The sequence below is a fragment of the Saccopteryx leptura genome, chromosome 1 (genome assembly GCF_036850995.1).
Source record: "Saccopteryx leptura isolate mSacLep1 chromosome 1, mSacLep1_pri_phased_curated, whole genome shotgun sequence".
Classification (NCBI taxonomy): Eukaryota; Metazoa; Chordata; class Mammalia; order Chiroptera; family Emballonuridae; genus Saccopteryx; species Saccopteryx leptura.
This window is the reverse complement of record NC_089503.1, coordinates 14,226,469-14,247,654: the sequence shown is the minus strand read 5'-3', so window position 1 is coordinate 14,247,654 and position 21,186 is coordinate 14,226,469. Positions and strand designations below refer to the sequence as shown.

At 35.2% G+C, this 21,186-nt stretch overlaps 2 protein-coding genes across 2 annotated transcripts; one reads left to right on the top strand and one right to left on the bottom strand.

The window, feature by feature from the left end:
- Nucleotides 1-2,853: 2,853 nt before the first annotated feature.
- Nucleotides 2,854-4,585, bottom strand: LOC136389628 (olfactory receptor 5B2-like). Its single transcript, XM_066361470.1, has 2 exons — nucleotides 4,543-4,585; nucleotides 2,854-3,841 (listed from the first exon to the last, which is right to left on the bottom strand). Exon 2 carries the CDS (start codon nucleotides 3,796-3,798, stop codon nucleotides 2,854-2,856), a length of 945 nt encoding a protein of 314 aa, XP_066217567.1. The 5' UTR covers nucleotides 3,799-3,841; nucleotides 4,543-4,585.
- A 4,859-nt stretch (nucleotides 4,586-9,444) lies between these two features.
- LOC136388594 (olfactory receptor 5B3-like) lies at nucleotides 9,445-12,826 on the top strand. Its single transcript, XM_066360415.1, has 2 exons — nucleotides 9,445-9,538; nucleotides 11,800-12,826. The coding sequence occupies exon 2, from the start codon at nucleotides 11,828-11,830 to the stop codon at nucleotides 12,770-12,772; it is 945 nt and encodes a 314-aa protein (XP_066216512.1). The 5' UTR covers nucleotides 9,445-9,538; nucleotides 11,800-11,827; the 3' UTR covers nucleotides 12,773-12,826.
- Nucleotides 12,827-21,186: the final 8,360 nt, after the last annotated feature.

Below are 21,186 nucleotides of genomic sequence, written 5' to 3'. Positions count from 1 at the left end.
AATTGTGTAAATAAAACTTTTAAAAAAAGAATGTCCTTAACTGTAACCTTAGAACATATAATTTTTGAGTCTCTAATTTTTCACTTAGCCTTTGAAGCCCAACCACATTATTACTGGTGTCATAGTGAAATATTTTTTATTGCAAAGCAGTATTCTCTACATTGACATTACAGATCATTTATCCGATTCCACAATCCAGGAACTTTAGTGTTAGGTCTAGTGTTTGATAATTGCAAATAAAGCTGATGTAAACTTTTGCCTAAACATTTTTGTCTAATCTTCGGTTTTCATGTCATTTGGGTAAATATCTAGGAAAAGGATTGTTTGGTCATACAGTAAGGACATGTGAATTTGAATGAGAAACTGCCAAACTGTTTTCTGAAAGGGCTATACCATTTTGATTTCCCAACAGCAATCCATTCAAATTGTTTTACACCTTTATCAACATTTGGTATTTTAAAGGTTTAAAACTTTTAAGTGAAATAAGCCAGTCAGAGCAAGTTAAACACTGTATGATTTCACTTATATGTGGAATCTAATGAACAAAACAAACAAGCAAACAAACAAACAAAATAGCAACAGACTCATAGACACAGAGGACAGACTGACAGCTGTCAGAAGGGAGGGAGTTAAGGGGCTGGGTGAAATGGGTGAAGGAATTAAGCAGTACAAATCAGTAGTTGCAGAATAGCCAGAGAGATTTAGTTTGCAGAGTCAGGAATAAAGTTAATAATGTCGAGATAACAGGGTTTGGGCAGTGCTTCGGGCAGGAAGGGGATCACTCTTTAAGGTGCTTGGTTTTCCAGGCATTTTGCTGTACATCTGAAACTGGTGAGAAACGGTATTGAATGTCAACTGAAGTTGAAAAAAATTAAAATAATGTAATTTTACTTTTATTTCATTTTTATTTTTTTCTCTATCTCAAAATAATCTCTAGAAGTCTCCTTAGCAAATCTCTTTCAAAAAGAACCAACTAAACTTGCCATCACAGTTCTTGATTGGGAATTTTTTTTCCAACAAAGGAGGAACATCCATTTCTTCCTTTGCACAGATATCTCTGAGCTCATATTTCTATCCTGACTTACCACATGTTTATTAGAACAGATAAATGTCACAGTTACCATGTTTTCTGTACACACGTTAGCATAATTTCAATTGGCTTCACTTCAAATTAAAAAAAAAAAGCTAAGTCATTTAGCCTCTTCAAACTTCAACTTCTCTTCCGTAAAGAGGAAAGGAATAATTATCCTGTCATTCTCATAAGATTTCAAGAGTAACATATGACATGTATATTAAGTGTATCACTAATTCTGTCACATATCAGTTGTTTCATAAGGTTACACATTAATATTTATTGTAACAGATATTGATATTGCATTGATTATAAGAACAGTGGTACTAAAACAATACACCTGCTTATCCATATGTGCTTGACCCTTTTCAGCTAAGGAGAGACATGCAGTAGTTCTAGACAATGGACTGTGGGAAGAATTGATATATTGGTTGCAGCATACCCACTTACCTGCACTTGTCTTTTCTCCTACCGTGATAATTACTAGGTTTACTGTTCCACAGGTAAAGCCTCTCTCTTTCTGGGACATGTACAATGCATATACTGCATTATGGTTTTTCATAAGAACTTAAGGTTTAAAAAAAATTTTTTTTTTGCTACTCTGTCTGGATAATTTTAAATAACTCAGTTTCAATTTTATTTGTTCATTCTGCTTCATCAAGTTTGATTATAAAGTTCTTTTATTAAAATTTTAGTTCATCTCTGCATTCTTCAACTCCAGAATTTGTTTGGTTGTTTTTTATAGTTTATATCCCATTGTCAAACTTCTCCTTTTGTTACAGATCATATCCTCATTTTGTTTAGTGTCTTTGTGTGTTTTCTCCTAACTCACCGAGCTTCCTTAAGATAATCATTTTTCAATCATTCTCTGGCAATCCACAGATCTTTCTTTCTTTAAGATTAATGACCAATTCATTGTATTCTTTTTGTTGTGTCATATTTTCCAAATTTTTATGTTTCTTGTAGCTTTTATTCTTTGTGAACTTGACTAGGACAAGGTTTCCTCCAACTAGCATAGCTAGAGACACTGGGAGATTCCTAAGCTCTTTATAATGGCTGTGCACTTCACCCACGTCTATCTGTCCTGGAGGGAAGGCTTATGTTTGTACTTTCTTCAAATCTCACAGAAAATCTTGGCTTTAGTGAAAAGTTCACCCCTTTCTCTCCAGCAATGCACTAATAGGTTGGAACACTGGATACGTATTTCACTCCTATTACTTTTGGGGAAGAGATTCAAGGTGTGCACCTCCCCTAAGATAACAGAGCCAAGTCTGTTGTAGTAAATCACTTGTCTCTTTGTCCTTGGGCACTCTACTGCAAGATGTTAGACACACACTCACTTCTCCTCCTTTCTCCTGGGGTAAAGTTTCCAGAGCTAGCAATATTCCATTTACTTACGACAGTGTCCCATTCCAATAAGGGTGCTTACATGGAATATGCACATGTGCCTTGGTCCATCAGCATGTTTGTGCCCCTCTTAATCATGCATGTTTGTATTGGAATGTGGTAGAGACAATGTAAGTGGAACAAATAAATAAATCAGATATCATTAGTGACATTTGACAAACAGGTCCCAAAATTTCTAATGCTTTCCCTTAACCATTATCATTCAGTTATTAGAGTTCTGAATATGTTTTCTTTTTAAAAGACAAAAACTTTTGAGAAACTAAAGATGTCATCTTAAAAATTTAAATGCAGTGTGGGGCTTAAAATGTAATTCACTGCATGGTAAAAGTCTGAGAGAAATTAAATAGTGTTATTATGCATAGTATCATATAAGTTTAAAAACCCAATCCCTTTGAAAAGTGTGCCTTCTCAACCACAGCTTTAAATGCACTCTTGACCTCCTTGTTTCTCAGGCTGTAGACCAGAGGGTTCAGCATGGGGATGACCATAGAATAGAAGATAGAGGCCATTTTGTCTGTGTCCATGGAATGGCTGGAACTGGGCTGTAAGTACATGAAGATGACAGTCCCGTAGAAGATGGAAACAGTAGTGAGGTGAGAAGTACAGGTGGACAAAGCCTTCTGGTGGCCTTGAGCTGAGCGCAACTTCAAGATGGTTTTAAATATGAATAGATAAGAAATCAATATCACCAGAAGAGCAAAAAAGACATGAAAGCTAGACATAAAAACAATAAATACCTCACTTATGTGTGTATCTGAACAAGAGAGAGCCAAGACAGCTAGAACATCACAGAAAAAGTGATTGACCACATTAGACTTACAAAAGGAAAGGCTGAATATGTCTGCAACAAAAAGGGAGGCAAGTAAGAAACCACCGATGTAGGAGCCTATGGCCAGACGCACACACACACCTGTCGTCATGGTGGCGGTGTAATGTAGGGGTTTGCACACTGCTGCATAGCGGTCATAGGCCATGGAGGACAACAGGTATATTTCCACAACGACGAAGGCACCAAAAAAGAACATCTGAGCAGCACAGGCATTGTAGGAGATGACCTTGTTGCCTATAAGTAACCCAGCCATGACTTTGGGAGTGACAGCTGAGGAGTAACACAAATCTACCAGAGACAGGTTACTGAGGAAAAAGTACATGGGAGTGTGGAGACGAGAGTCCAAGAGAATCAGCACAATTGTCCCGAGGTTCCCAACCACAGTGATGAGATAAATGAGAGTGAACATGATAAAGAGGGGGACCTGTAGTTCTAGGACATGGGTTAGTCCAAGGAGGATGAAGTATGTCACTTCTGTCCTGTTCTCCATCAATACTTTTTGGGAATCGTAAGATTTCTTGTAGAAGTAAGAACTAAATGAAAAAATGAAATAAAAATAAGAAATTATTGTTAAATTAAAATGTATAAATACAATGTGCATTATTTTATTAATCATTTATGCCTCAAAATTATCTTGAACTAATGTTAAGAGCCTTACATATCAATGGTGGTACTATTATTATTTTTACTTTACCATTAAAAATCAAGAATTTGGGAACTTTGTGATACTTTACAATTATATCACTATCATGATGAAAAGTCAAGGTGAAAATCTGAATCCCAGTTCAAACACAAAAAAATTCTGCATATGTTTAGTTGCCTGAGTGTCAGCATATTTAAAGGTGCCAGTAGTAATAAAAATGACAGCATGGGGAAAAGGTGGAACTACAGTTCAATCCTATCAATTCATTTTATTCCCTTTGTAGTTTAAAGAACGGCCACTTCACATTTATGCTTTCTCTATAGCCTGCAGTAAACCAATTGATAGTGAACAAGATGATGTTACCATCCTACCCAATCAGAGCATCATTTATCTTCTATTTATACTCATCTTCTTCAGAGAAGCAGCAGGATATTTCATTAGTACCATTAAACTCTCCACTAACAGAAAGTTTGACATTGTACTCCAGCCTCAACTCACTATTTAAAAAATTAGTTTAAAACATCTATTGTGCTCATGTAACACACAGTACATGTAGCTTCACTAATAGTGTATATGGAATGTTTAGCTTACCTTGCTCCTTGAAGAGAAGAAACAGTCAGTCCTGGATAGAGAGTATAAAATCAGAAATTTATCCATGAGATAATAAAGAAATAGTGATTAATAAGCAATATTATAGGAGTTACCAAAATTTTTTCCAAGTTCTCTAAAATGAGGAAAGTTAGAGGAAAATACTCTAACAAGGACCCAGAACCCGAGGCTTAAGTCCTGAATCCACCACGAATTCTTATTCTTCCATTGGAGGCATCCACTACTTTGTCTTCTTTGTAAAATAAGCAAAATAAAATTGCTTATCTCATATAATTTACAAGATTGTGTCTGTAAATAGCAAATAAGAGAAGGTCTATAAAACAACTGTGTAAGGGGTTACCATTTTAAAGTTTGTTTTTTTATCTTGAGGTGTTTTTCTTAGCCATGGTTGCAGGTTTAGAGCCATTCTTCAGTAGATAAAAGGCCTGTGTGTAATGACAACTACCAACATTCAGATGCATATATAATGATCAAAGTCCCCAGCATGCAGTGTGGTCCCTGTAAAATGATGTTGTGTGGAGTGTTGTTGGTATTTCAGAGGCTAACACAAGGGATCAGAAGTGAATTATAGGTTATGGAGCTCAGAAGGAACATGCCTCATGAGAGCATCTATAGTTCCTCATCCCACCTTCTTAGGGAAGAAATAATTATGTTGCCTATGGGGACCCAACTGTATAATGAAATTTCATGCATATTTCAGTATTAACTGTTATTTTTTTCTATTTCTAAATGTATAATTTACAAACAGCATGACTCACACATTTTTTTTCTCTGTGTATAGTTCTAAGAATTTGTTTAAATGTGTATGGTAATGTAGCTACTACCAGAATCAAGATAATAGAACATTTCCAACATGTATGCAAAAGCACAAGGTTCTTTGATGTCAACTCCTTCCCCTACTCCCTGCTTCAGGAATCCACTGAACTGTTTTGAGTATGTAATAACCTTTGCAAAAATATCTTTCACTGGACTCTAGCGTATGTATTCTATGAGTCTTGCTTCTTTCACTTGATATAATGCATTTATGACCCATCAGTGTTACTATTTTTACTGGTAGTGTTAATATTTTTTAGTAGTATTCTATTTTAAGGATGTTACAGATTGTTCTTCCATTCTTCAGCTGAGAGACATTATATTGGTTCTAGGGTTTGGTAGTTATAAATAAATCAGAACTATACATATGCCTAAAGGTGTTTCTATGAACATAGTTTTATTTTTTTTTCCAAAGAGAGAGAGAGAGAGAGAGAGAGAGAAAGATAAACAGGAAAAGAGAGAGATGAGAAGCATCAACTGGTTGTCGTGGCACATTAGTTGTTCATTGATTGCGTTCCTCTATGTGCTTGGGAGGTTGGAATACAAGCAAGCCAGTGACTGCAAGCTCAAGCTGGTGTGCCTGTGGTCAAGTTGGTGACCTTGGGGTCTTGAACTTTAGTTTTCAGCATTCCAGGCTGACATTTTCTGCAGTAAAACATCCTTTAAAAACCTGAGAAATTATCAATTTGCCTCCGTAGTCTAGTCACCATACCATGAATAAGTTCCTATATATGACTCCCTTTCTAGCTTTATTAATTCTCCTATAGACACCTATATCTTTTTCTTTAGACACCTATATCTTTATCTTGGAACTCAATAGTGGTTTTTTGAATTATACATTACTGGTAATACACTGGTGAATAGTGACTTAGTTTATTTGTTTAAAGTTTATTAAAATTAAATCTTACTAAAAATGTCATTAGTGAAAAATACTAGTGATATTTCAATAAACTCTGAAGTTTGGTTAAGGATAAAGTACTAAGGTTGGGCTCTTTGTTTTGAAAAATGCAGTACAGTAATGTATGATGATAAAACTTTAGATGCTAAGTTTTAGAGGAAACTGAGTGAGTGGTATACAGGAATTCTCAGTGCTGTTTTTGAAACACTTGTGTAAACTGAAATAATTTTATTATTAAAAGTTTATTAAAGGTAATTTTAGTGATAGGCTTTCTGAATTACATTATAAAGAGCTCATTAGACCTTCTCTTCAGTGAAACAACATCACTATTAAAATTTTTTTTTAAAAAACTCAACAATTTCTAATTGTTCTAAGGACTTATGGAACATGGAGAAGCATTTATTCAGGATAAGTTATGCAACTTGTTAAATCAAAGCCAGTGGCATTTTAGGTTTGACCTGTTTCTTTTGTCTTCTTCCCCAAGCTGTATGATAGAAGTTTTCCTACAGGGAAATGTCCGCAAGAAGTCAGGAGTTCTTTCTAACTCCAGGTATCAGTGTAGAGCCACACTTTCACCTTATGACAGGCAGGGCACTGGCATCTCTCATCTTCCCAGGTCTATGTTGTATAAACACTATTCCCATCAGGCAAAGCTGAGTGGATAAGGGCTGCCATTTCCCATTCAGTTTCCTTTCACAGTGTAAAAGCTTTGCTGCGACCTTTATATTGAGCAGTGATTTCACACTTGAAAGAATAAGAGTGTCATACAATCCACAAAGTAGACTTCAACTCAAAAACCATATGAAGAGACACAGGAAAACATTACCTAATGATTAAAAAAGGTCAATTTTTCAAGAAGGCATAACAATTATAAATATATATGCATCAAATATTCCCAAAATATGAATAAAAATGAACAGAATTGGATGGAGAATAGTAACACAATCGTAGTGGGAGATTTCAATATCTCACATTTAATAATGAAAAACCAGGAAGAAGATTGATAAGGAAACACTGAATTCTATTCAATAAAAAATACACTTATCATCTGATAAAGCAAGCCAACTCATAATAATTATTTAGGTGAAATACAAACTTTTATTTACACAAAACAACTTTACACTGATGGTTAGTAAGTTTATTCAAAATAACCAAATTTTGGGGAAAACCCAAGTGTATTACAAGTGGGAAATGTAAAAATGATCTGTGATATCTATGTAATGTAATACTGTTTAGCAATAATAAAAAAGTATTTTACCCTTGATATATTATGGATTGAATTGTGTTCCATAAATACTCATTTGTTAAAGTCCTAACCCCCAGTACTTCAGATGATGATAAGATTTTTGCAGATTTAATTAGTTATAATTAAGTCACAATGGTGTAGAGCAAACTTTAAATCTAGTATGACTCTTGTTTTTTTAAAAAGGAAAAATTTAGAAGGTGTTGTTAGAAGAATGGCACGTGAGAGGTCCCCTTGGCATTTCCTTGGAATTTTCAACAGTTTGAACAGCTTTAATTCAACAAAGATTCCCTGCTCAATGCACCAACATGTCTGAGATCTGTCTGTTGAAACATCTGAAGGTGAGCAAGTGGGAGTGAACAGGGGAGGTAGGAAGGTAGAATAGTTGAGAGGGTGCCAGGGACACAGCACTCATGTGGGATATAAAACTTAAAGATACAAATGAACAAAGAAGGAGAACAAGCAAGCAAAAACTCATAAACACAGACAATGGTATGGTGGTTACCAGAAGAAAGGCGGTGGGGTGGTTGTAAAGTTTAAAGGGGTCTAATAAATGGTGACTGAAGATGATTTGACTTTGGGTGGTGAGTACCCAGTTCAATATATTAATCATGTATCATAAAAATGCACATAGAAAGTATATGATCTTATTAACAAATGTCACCCCAATAAGTTAAAAAAATAAAAAATTACAAAAAAAATTGCACACAAGCAATCACAAAAGAAAACACTGTGTGAAGATGAAGATAGAGATCATGGCCTTACAGCAACAACAATCAAGAAGTGCTGACTTCCAGCAAATCACCGAAAGACTCAGAGACAGACATGAAACAAATTCTTTCTGAGGAAAGATTCACAAGGAACTAACAGAACAACCTTGCTGACTCTTGGATCTCAGACTTCTAGCCTCAAGAAATATGAGATATTAAATTTCTGTTTTCTAAGCTACACAGTCTGTGGTACTGTTTATGGCTGTTCTAAGAAATTAATGCATCAATGATATGAATGGATCTTAAATGTACCATGCTAACTGACACTAGGATTCATTTATAGGACATCCTTGCAAAGGCAGAATAACTATATGGACAGAATGGTTAGTAGTTGAGGCAGTGGGTAGGGGAAAGGGTTGATCACAAAGAAAAGCTCAGAGGTTTTGTTTGGCTGATGAAACTCTTCTATATGATGATTGCAGTAATGGTTACATAACCACATCTGTTTAACAAAACTTGAACATTTTTACACAAAAAAACTATAGATATTATTATGGTTTATAAATTTTATTTTAATTAGAAATTAGGAAAAAATAAGAAATAGCTGGTAATATAAAAGCATTTGTATACTCTCATTGTTTTCTAAGAAGTTGAGATGAGAGCTGTAGAAATCCCCATAGGTGACATCCCCAGAGAATTGCATGTCTCTATGGCTTCCTCCTGATTCCTGTAAGCCAGATTCTGAAATCCCAATATGAGACAAGGATATCCATTTAAAAGAACTAGACTGTGTGCTGAGCCCCGCTGATTATCATTTACTCATGTTGATGTGAGTAGTTGTTATTGTGTGCAGGGCTTCCCTCTGACCCCTGACCTGAGGATTTTCTATGAGCCTACAATCATGGCCAGGAGAAACATCTCAAGATGAATATTATATCAATGGACTTTAAAATGATAACCTCTCATGTTTTAAACAGCTTCTTCATTTGCTATTCATTGACACAATTCTATAAATTATATGAGAGAAGTAATTTAATTCTTTATTTTATAAGTAAGGAAAAGACAAGTGACTCCTCAAAAAGCAAGAATTAATGGTGGTTCAGTAAGAATTAATGGTGGCTTTTTACTTGTACCCAGGTTTCTGTCTTCATGCTGGGGTCTACCTCCATGTTTACTTGTCTTAGAGATCTTGGAATCTTTGACTAGTACTTGATAAAGAACATCACCAAGAGTGTATATGCATTACTCTATGGGCAGGTCTCAGATTTCAGAACAACTATTCAGGATTGACTGTCTTCCCTTTTTGGCAGCAAGGTAAGCTTTTATGTTTCAAGCACATTTTTGTAAAAACTGTAACTAATGCAAAATCTCTGGGGCAGGTATACCTACTATGAGTTACTTAAGCACATAACTAGATATATTGAACTTTTTTTCCTAAAACTATGGCTTAAGGCTAGGGTTTATATATCAGAACTTTATCAGTAGAAAGTATAGTGATATTTATAAAATATCATTATGTTGATTTTCTTAAAATGTTTTGCAAAAAAAAAAGCACTTGTCTTATTGGGTGAGTCTTAATGTCATGTTATATACTATTTGTTTCCCTTTCACTAGAAGTTTATAAATCAGAAAAGAGTGAAATAACCTTTCTTTAAACTACAGAAGTGTTACAATTGAATGAGCATAATTCATTGTCATCTTACCCCATATCCTCATCTTTATTTTACTAATATATGTACAATTGTTGATGGTGAAGTAGAAAAATTATAGGCTTAGATTTGAACACATATGGATTTGAATCATGAATCTTGAACTTTCTTCATGCTAGCTATGCAATTGTAGAGATTTATATATCTTCTTAAGTCCTCAGATCTCTTAATGATAAAATGGGAGATACAATATCATCTACATTATTGTGAGCATTAAATGAAAAAATATTTATATACCTATATGTAAATGCACACACCTACATGTAATGATATATACCTATAGATTTCATTATTATTTGCAAAACATCATATTCTCTAAGCAATTATGATTGCAAAAGGTTTACAAACCTAATGAATTTAGTGGCTAGGCTTATAAAGTAAAGAGATAATAGAATAATGGTAGAGAATAATTTAGTGAATGATGTTTCCTTCAAAAACATCAAACTTAGCTTAAAAAGATTTTAAATATTGTTATGAGTCAAGAACAGAATTTAATATATAAAATATTTGAACATGAATCTGAACACTAAAATGCAACTGGAGGCTAAAGGCAGCTAAGAATTTAAGAAGTCTCAACACTTGATCTCTATGATTCAACTACGAGATGAGAACCATGAAAAAAAAAGAGTTTATGAAAGGATAATTCTTCAACTCACTATAATATATGGAATTTCAGAAAGAAATTAAGCAGAAGTGTGGATCACATGAAATGGCTTGAATAGCTACTCATGCTGGCAGAGGAGGGACAGTGGAAATCTGGGGGACAAAACATCTCAGTGAACCAAGTGTCTGAGAAAAAGGAAATCAGAGAGAGAGAGGCAACAAGTTCTAAACACATCTACACTTGGACCCCTGAATGTTATCCTCCACCTTTCTCAAACAAACACAAAAGTGTTCATCCCATCCTGATAAAAATTTTCTAGCTAACACTTATCAGGTTATACTATACTTTAAGCATTTTACTTACTGTATTGAATCCATTATTTTATTTAATTCTCACTATAATACCATGAGATTCATCTTATTACAATCTTTATTTTGTATGTGGAGAAAATCAGGTTTGGGTACTTAGGTTGGAATCAAACACTCTGGGGTAGTCAATGGTGAGACTGCTATGCACCTCTTCACAGAGCTCAAGCTCTATGCCCAATGTCTTCTCCTCAGAACTGCTTCTGCTGGTTGTACATAGCCCTGTGTATCCGGTTACTCCTCACACCTACTGCGCATATAAGTCTCAGTTACTAACTGTGAATTCACAAACACTGAGTTTGGACCAATGGATCAATGGATACAAGAAGTAATTGCCAGCTGTGCTAAATTAAATTGTATTTATATTAAGACCAGTAAACTGAAGAACCACTCTGCCTCTGTATGTAACTTGTCTTTTGAAGTATTACTTTTCAACTTAAATACATTACTCAGCCACGATGCATCAGAAATTGAATAGGGTAACATCTAGCCAATCTTATAGGGTTATTGAGAAAAATAAATGGATATAGATGAAAGGAATCTAGACCTTTTCATGGCATATAAGCAACATAAACATGAACTGAAGTGACAGATATACTCATCTCAGATATGTCATTTGACCAAGACTTCATATTTTTACACAGATCAGTTAACAACAATTAGAAGGTGGAAAGTATTTCATACAAATCCTTCAGTTTCAACAATGTGTAACTCTATAGATAATGTATGCATTAAATATTGTTGTCAAAACCATACTTTATCCGAATAATAATGTAGTAGGAATTATTGATATAATAAAATTGGTCATCTTTCTACCATCTTTGTATCTATCCATTTCAATTTCTACTCAATCAATTTTTGGTAATCAATGTGTTCCTTTATTTCTCATTGTTACAGGGCATCTTGTGATTCCCAAACAACATAAATGGAGAACAACACAGAAGTAACTGAGTTCATCCTCCTTGGACTAACCAATGCCCCAGAACTGCAGGTCCCCCTCTTTATAGTGTTCACACTCATCTACTTCATCAGTGCGGTAGGAAACTTGGGGATAATCATCTTGATTCTCATCGACTCTCGTCTCCAATCTCCCATGTACTTTTTTCTTAGCAACCTGTCTTTGGTCGACTTTTGCTACTCCACAGCTGTCACTCCCAAGGTTATATCTGGTCTCCTTATAGGAGACAAAGTCATCTCCTACAATGCATGTGCTGCTCAGATGTTCTTTTTTGTAGCCTTTGCCACAGTGGAGAATTTTCTCTTGGCCTCAATGGCCTATGACCGCTATGCAGCAGTGTGCAAACCCCTACATTACACCACCACCATGACGACAGGTGTGTGTGCACGTCTGGCCATAGGTTCCTACATCTATAGTTTTCTGAATGCCTCTGTTCACATTAGGGACACATTCAGTCTCTCTTTCTGTATGTCCAATGTGATCCATCACTTTTTCTGTGATATTCCAGCTGTCATGGCTCTCTCTTGCTCAGACAGACATATTAGTGAGATGATTCTTGTTTTTGTGGCAAGCTTCAACATATTTTTTGCTCTCCTGGTTATTTTGATTTCCTACCTATTCATATTTGTCACCATCCTGAGGATGCACTCAGCTGAGGGATATCAGAAGGCTCTGTCCACCTGTGTTTCTCACCTCACTACCGTCTCCATCTTCTATGGGACTGTCATCTTCATGTACTCCCAGCCTGGCTCCAGCCATCCCATGGACTCAGACAAAGTTGCATCTGTGTTCTATGCTATGATCATCCCCATGCTAAACCCCCTGGTCTATAGCTTGAGAAACAAGGAGGTCAAAACCGCATTCACGAAGGTTGTAGAGAAAGCAAAATTGTCTCTAGGCTTCACCTTTTAAAGCTGTAAGATCCATTAAAACTTACTTTTATTCCTGTCAGATGTTCAACATACAATGACTCTCATTTTAAAGCCCATAATGCTACTAAATACCATTTTTTTCAAAAGCTTATCTTCTAGAAAAAGATAGTGCATCCAAATATGTGATATCTGAATTAGAATGGTGAAAATGATCTTAAGAATATTGGGAAACTTGATTGTTATAAACCTTATAAATTATATTGGATTTATTTGCATGTTCATATTTTCTGTACCACGTGGCAATGCAGACATATATGGAAAACATGGCACACACAAACCCGTGAAGAGAAGCATACAAAAGAATCCCATATGTACAAATACATGCAAAAGTGGAAAATTTTTTATTTATTTATTTATTTTTTTTTTTTTTTTTTTTCATTTTTCTGAAGCTGGAAACAGGGAGAGACAGTCAGACAGACTCCCGCATGCGCCCGACCGGGATCCACCCGGCACGCCCACCATGGGGCGGCGCTCTGCCCACCAGGGGGCGATGCTCTGCCCATCCTGGGCGTCGCCATATTGCGACCAGAGCCACTCTAGCGCCTGGGGCAGAGGCCGAGGAGCCATCCCCAGCGCCCGGGCCATCTTTGCTCCAATGGAGCCTTGGCTGCGGGAGGGGAAGAGAGAGACAGAGAGGAAAGCGCGGCGGAGGGGTGGAGAAGCAAATGGGCGCTTCTCCTGTGTGCCCTGGCCGGGAATCGAACCCGGGTCCTCCGCACGCTAGGCCGACGCTCTACCGCTGAGCCAACCGGCCAGGGCCTTAAAAGTGGAAAATTTGATAAAAGAATGAGATGGAGTATGATTAATTTTTCATTAAAACATTAAAATAATTTATGTATCAGGGTATGTGTTATGTCAATATTATTTATTTTTGAAGTTCAAAAGTACTTCAGAAGTCTAAATTCAGGAAAAATGTGACATGGATATTTAAATAAAGATATATACTTTCTTGTTGCACATTTTATTCAGAGCTACAAATGTATATTACAAAGGCATTAATATTTTGTCTTCAATAAATCTACTGGTAGAACCAGTTTGTGCACATGATGATTTTCAAAAACAAAAAGGCCAAAGTACAAGAAAAGGTGATTAAGCAATAATAATGAATTTTCTAATTTTTCTGTATATGACTACCTTACTTATATTTTGTAAACAAACACTGATTAATAGTAATGTTATCCATTTTTCTCTTTGGAAATATTATAAAAAGGTTAATGTCACTCATTCATGGATGCATCAGTATTAGATGAACTCCATCATATTTTATCCATCCCCTACTCATTCTCTCCACTCCATTCACACTGAGTTCCTTGCTTCTTCTGGACAACTCCAACCATGCTCCTGACTCAGGATCTTTGTACTTGCTCTTACCAATGCTCAGAAAGCTCTCTCACTTACTTCAAGTCTTTGCTTAAATGTTGCCATACCATAGTTATCCCAACTTTCACTTTATTATTCTTAGTCTTCATCAGTACTCAAGTATTAAACTATTATTATTATTAATTTCTCTGTTTATTCACTTGTTTATCTATCTTACTACCTAGAACATACACTAACCTAGAGGAGTTACTTTGCTTCTTTACTAACATTCCTCCCACTATGTAAATTATTTCTTAGTTTATACTAATTACTTTGTAAACACTTGTTAAATTAATAAATCAGTTAACTAATTAAGCTCCAGTGGATATATTTCTTCCTAGCACTCCTTGCTTCATCATTCTGATCAGTACTCAATTATTGAACTATTATCAATATTTATTTATTATTTATTGAGAATATATACTACTCAAGAGGAGTCACTTTCTCTACTTAACTAAGAACTTCATTTCCAATACATAAATTACAACCTGATTTATAATAGATTCTCAATAAATTTTCATTAAATGAATGAATCAGTTAATTAAAATTTGAGTCAAGCATTCAATATATTAGAACCACTGATAATTGTAGTAGTTCATTATTCATTATAGATAAGAGTGCAGTGTTACCGAGGGAGTGGAACGGAGGAGAGGCATGGGAGTGGGTGGCTGGGGAGGGGCATAAATGGAAATAAATATAAGATGATGAAAAATGATTTGACTTTGCTTGATGTTATACAACATAATCAACTGTCTAAATGTTGTGGAAATGTTTTCCCGAAATCTCTAGTTGACCAATGTCACCCTGTTAAATTTAATTCTCTAAATAAAAATAAATTAATTAAAAAATGAATAGTTTAGAAAACAATTTTAGAACATTTCACAAAATATGGCTAATTTATTTTTCTTTTACTATCACTCACTATCTGTATTTCCCATCTTTGGGCCAATTAATTTTTTGGAATCCACACTATCAAATGCATTTTATCAAACCATCCTATTCTTTTACATTAAAGTTCCTCATTAAGTGGAAAATAACACAAGATAAACTTTATTTAGTAAATCATAAAGAGATAAAATACCTGGTTCAGGTTGAAAGATACCTTTATAAGTAATGAGTATTTATTTAATGCAAATGATTCTTATTGATCAATATCACCTGTCACCAAATTTTCCTCTTTCATTAATAACTTTATCATATTACATTTGTCAAAACTAAGAAACCAACTATTGTAAGTTTTGCTACATTTGTATTATCTAAAATTTCAATTATTTATTCAGATTATTATTTTTCAACTAAGGCCATGATGTGCTTACAGAATCCAATCCACAATACAACATGGCACATATTTGTCATGTCTCTTTACAATTCTCTGCTCTGTGACAATTTCTCAGTTTTTCCTTAATTTTCATTACCTTAATAGATATTTTGTAGAATGCCTTCCAATTTACACTTGTTTGAATTTTTTATCATGGTTATACAGAGGTGGTAAGACTGGGGTATTTTTACACAATAATTATTAATTTTTAATTTATTGTGATGACATGGTTCATCAAGCCATACAGGTTTCAAGTTTACAACTCAATATAACACCATCTACATTCCACATTGTGCACCCTCCTACCCAAGCCGTCTCCTTTTCAGGCGTCCCCAAACTACGGCCCCGTGGGCCGCATGCGGCCCCCTGAGGCCATTTATCCGGCTCCCTGCTGCACTTCTGGAAGGGGCACCTCTTTCATTGGTGGTCAGTGAGAGGAGCACTGTATGTGGTGGCCCTCCAACGGTCTGTGGGACAGTGAACTGGCCCCCTGTGTAAAAAGTTTGGGGACCCCCTGGCTATTGCCACCTTCTTGTCTGTATTTATATGTTATGTGTATATGTTTTTTGCTAATCCTTTCACCTTCTTTTATTCAGTTCCCTCATGCCCCCTCCCCTATAAGTTTTAGGAAAGAATAAAAAGTAAACTTATCATCATGTTCTCTCAAGGGATACATGTTACCAATAGAATTTGATTAGTTAAACGAGATGATCATGTAAACTTTTGCCAGGTTCTTTAATGTAATCCTACCTTTCCCCCCACCCTGCCCCACATGCTCAATCTATATTTTAGAAGTGAGTCACCAAGTTCAGCACACACTTAAGGTGGAAGGGACTACATTCTACCTCTTAAGGGAAATCTATATAAATTATTTAAAATTTCACTATTTAAGAAATGCAAATTAAAACTACAATGAGATACCATCTCACACATGCTAGAATGGTTATTATCAACAATATAAGGAATATCAAGTGTTTGAGACATTGTGGAGGAAAAAGAACCCTCACTCACTTCTTGTGGGAATGCAAACTGGTACAGCCACTATGGAAAACAATATGGTGATTCCTCAAAAAATTAACAATAAATTACCATATCACTAATAAATCTTCTTCCAAAAACATTGAAAACATTTATATGCAAAAATATATGTATCCTTATGTTCACTGATGCATTATTCATGGTGGCCAAGACACAGAAACATCCAAAGTGTCCTGTGATAGACAACTGGATAAAGAGGAAGTGGTACATATACAATGGAATACTACTCAGCCATAAGAAATGATGACATAGTGACATCATAACAACATGGATGGACCTTGATAACATACTGAATGAAATAACTAAATCAGAAAAAACTAAGAATTGTATGCTTTTACACATAGATGGGATATAAAACTGAGACTTACGGACGTAGATAAAAGTGAAGTGGTTACTAGGGGGAAGGGAATGTGGAGTAGGAGATGGGGACTTCCGTGAATGGGGAGAAAAGAGGGGTTAGTGGGAAGGGTGTAAAGAGGGACAAAATAAGGTGACAGAAAATGATTTGAGTTTTGGTGATGGGTATGCAATGTAATCAACAGTTAAATGCTATTCACCTGAGACCTATGTACTCTTCTTATTGATCAATATCACCTGTTAAAGTTAATTGTCTAAATAAAATTTTAAAATGCCTTTAACTATAACCTTGGAATGTGTACTTTTGAGTCTGTAATCTTCCACTTTGCCTTTGAAGTCCAACAACATTATTACTGGTGTCATAGTGAAATATATTTTATTGCAGAGCAGTGTTCTATATATCGACATTACTGATGATTTATCTTATCCCACAGTCCAGGAATATTTGTGTTGGGTCTAGTGTTTGATAATTGCAAATAAAGCTGATGTAAACATTTGCCTAAACATTTTTGTCAAGTCTTAGGTTTTCATGTCATTTGGGTAAATATCTAGGAATAAGATTGTTTGGTCATGTTATAAGTATATGTTTATTTGATTGAAACTGCCAAACTGTTTTCTGAAAGGGCTATATCATTTCGATTTCCCAACAGCAATCCATTCAAATTGTTTTACAGCTTTATCAAGATTTGGTATTTTAAAGGTTTAAAACTTTTAAGTGAAATAAGCCAGTCAGAGCAAAACAAACACCATATGATTTCAGTCATTTGTGGAATCTAATAAACAAAACAAAACAAAACAAAAACAAAGCAGAAACAGACTCGTAGACACAGAGGACAGACTGACAGCTGTCAGAAGGGAGGAGTTTAGAAGCTGGGGAAAACGGGTGAAGGAATTAAGCAGTACAAATTAGTAGTTGCAGAATAGCCAGAGAGATGTGGTTTGCAGTGTGAGGAGTAGAGTTAATAATGTAGAGATAACAGCGTTTGGGCCAGGTGGATGTTTTAGGCAAGACGAGGATCACTCTATAAGGTGAATGGTTTTCTAGTGCTTTGCTGTACATCTAAACTTGGTGTGAAATGGTATTGAATGTAAACTGTGGTTGAAAATTTTTTTAATGTAATTTAATTTTTATTTCACTTTGATTTTGGTTCTATCTCAAAGACATCTCTAGAAGTCTCCTTAGCAAATCTCTTTCAAAAATCACCGACCTAACTTGCCATCAGAGTTAGGGACTGGGAATTTTTTTTCCAACTAGGGAGGTACATCCATTTCTTCCTTGCCACAGATATCTCTGAGCTCATATTTCTATCCTGACTTATCATACTTTTATTAGACCAGACAAACATCACAATTATTCATGTTTTCTGTGCACATATTTGCACAATTCCAACTAGCTTCACTTCAAATTAGGGTAAGTCATTTAGCCTCTTCAAACTTCAACTTCTCTTCCATAAACAAGAAAGGAATAATTATCCTGTCATTCTCCAAAGATTTCAAGATTAACACATGACAAATATATTAAGTGTAGTGCTAATTATGTCACATATTAGGTGTTTCATAAAGTTACATGCTAATATTTATGGTTATAGATATTGATATTGCATTGATCATTAAAACAGTGGTACTCAAATAATACACCTGCTTAACCAAATGTGCTTGCCCCTTTTCAGCTAATGAGAGACATTTAAAAGTTCTAGACAATGGACTGTGAGAAGAATTGATATATTGCTTGAGGCATGTCCACTAACTTATACTTATCCTTTCTTCTACCATGATAATTAGTAGGTTTCTCTTCCACAGGTAAAGCTTCTCTCTTTCTAGGACACGTACAATGCATATACTGCATTATGGTTTCTCATAAGAACTTAAAGTTGAAAAAAATATTTTTTTGCTCCTCTGTCTGAATAATTTTAAATAACTTATTTTCAAGTTTATTCGTTCATTCTTCTGCTTTGTCAAGTCTGATTATAAAGTTCTTTATTAAAAAGTTTAATTCATTATTGCATTCTTTATCTCCAAAATTTGTTTCATTATTTTTCATAGTTTACATCCGATTGTCAAACTTCTACTTTTGTTTACAGATCATGTCCTGATTTTGTTTAGGTGTCTATGTGTGTTCTCTTGTAACTCTACTGAGCTTCTTAAAAATAATCATTTTGAAATTCTTTTCGAGCAATTCACAGATCTTTATTTCTTTAAGATCAATGACTAATTCATTATATTCTTTTTGTTGTGTCATATTTTCTAAATTTTTGTGTTTCTTGTAGCTTTTATTCTTTGTGAACTTCAATAGGACAAGGTTTCCCCCAACTAGCGTAGCTAGAGACACTGGGAGATTCCTAAACTATTTTTTTTAATGTCAATTCTCTGTATTACTTTTTAAATAATTTTAATGCAGTGACAATGATAAATCAGGGTACATATGTTGAGAGAAAACATCTCAAGATTAATTTAACATTTGATTATGTTGCATACCCCTCACCCAAAGTCAAAGTCAAATTGTCTTCCATCACCTTCTATCTGGTTTTCTTTGTGCCCCTCCCCTCCCCCAATCCCCTCTTTCTCCTTTCTCGCCATTCCCTACCACACTCCCTCGTTACCATTACATTCTTGTCCAAGTCACTGAGTCTCATTTTTATGTCCCATCTATGTATGGATTCATATAGTTCTTAGTTTTTTTCTGATTTACTTATTTCACTCTGTATAATGTTATCAAGGTCCATCCATGTTATTGTAAATGAACCAATGTCATCATATCTTATGGCTGAGTAGTATTCCATAGTATATATGTACCAAAGCTTTTTAATCCACTCGTCCTCTGAGAGACACTTGGGTTGTTTCCAGATCTTCGCTATTGTGAACAATGATGCCATAAACATGAGGGTGCATTTCTCCTTTTGAAACAGTTTTATGGTGTTCTTAGGGTATATTCCTAAAAGTGGGATAGCTGGGTCAAAAGGCAGTTCAATTTTTAATTTTTTGAGGAATTTCCATACTGTTTTCCACAGTGGCTACACCAGTCTGCATTCCCACCAGCAGTGCAGGAGGGTTCCCTTTTCTCCACAACCTTGCCAGCACTTATTCTGTGTTGTTTTGTTAATGAGCACCATTCTGACTGGTGTGAGGTGATATCTCATTGTGGTTTTAATTTGCATTTCTCTAATGATTAGTGATGTTGAGCATTTTTTCATATGCCTATTAACCATCTGTATGTCCTCTTTGGAGAAGTGTCTATAGACCACCAACTTACACCATTCACAAAAATAAACTCAAAATAGATAAAAGACTTAAATATAAGCCTTGAAACCATAAGAATCTTAGAAGAAAACATAGGCAGAAAGCTCTCCGACATCTCTCGCAGTGATATATTTGCTGATTTATCTCCATGGCAAGTGAAATAAAAGACAGGATAAACAAATGGGACTATATTAAACTAAAAAGCTTTTTCACAGCTAAAGACAATAAGAACAGAAGAAAAAGACAAACTACACAATGGGAGAACATATTTGACAATATGTCTGATAAGGGGTTAATAACCAAACTTTACAAAAAACTTGTAAATCTCAAAACCAGGAAGAAAAACAATCCAATCCTAAACTCTTTTTAATGGCTGTACATTCACCCATCTATCTGTCCTGGAAGGGAAGTCTTATGTTTGTACTTTCTTCAAATCTCACAGAAAAGTGTTGACTTCAGTAAAACATTCACCCCTTTCTCTATAGCAATGCACTAATAGGTTGGACCACTGGATGTATATTTTGCTCCTCTACATTACTTTTGAGGAAGAGATTCAGGGTGTGCACCTTCCTCTGAGATTACAGAGCCATGTACGTTGTCCTTGGGCACTCTACTGCAAGATGTTGGACACACACTCAACTCTCTCTCTTTCTCCAGGGGTAAAGTTTCCAGAACTAGTAATATTTCATTTACTTCTGACAATGTTCCACTCCAGTGTGAGTGCCCACATGGGGCACATACAAGTGCTTTGGTGAATCAGTTTGTTTGTGCTGCTGTTAAACATGAATATTTGTAATCGCATGTGGTAGAGACAATGAAAATGGAACAAGTGAATAAACGAGATATCATTAGTGTCATTTGACAAGCAGGTCTCAAAATTTCTAATGCTCTTCCTTAGCCATCCTCAGTCAGGTATTACATTTCTGAATATGTTTTCTTTTCCAAAAACAAAAACTTTTAAAGCTAAAGATGTCATCATAGAAATTTAAATGCAGTGTAGGGCTTAAAATGTAATTCACTGCATGGTAAAGGTCTGAGAGAAATTGAAGAGTGCTATTGTGCCTACTACAAAGTTAAAATCCCAA

What these genes read in the sequence shown, in the direction of transcription:
- LOC136388594 (XM_066360415.1), top strand. Translation starts at nt 11,828, where the DNA reads ATGGAGAACAACACAGAAGTAACTGAGTTCATCCTCCTTGGACTAACC.
- LOC136389628 (XM_066361470.1), bottom strand. Translation starts at nt 3,798, where the DNA reads ATGGAGAACAGGACAGAAGTGACATACTTCATCCTCCTTGGACTAACC.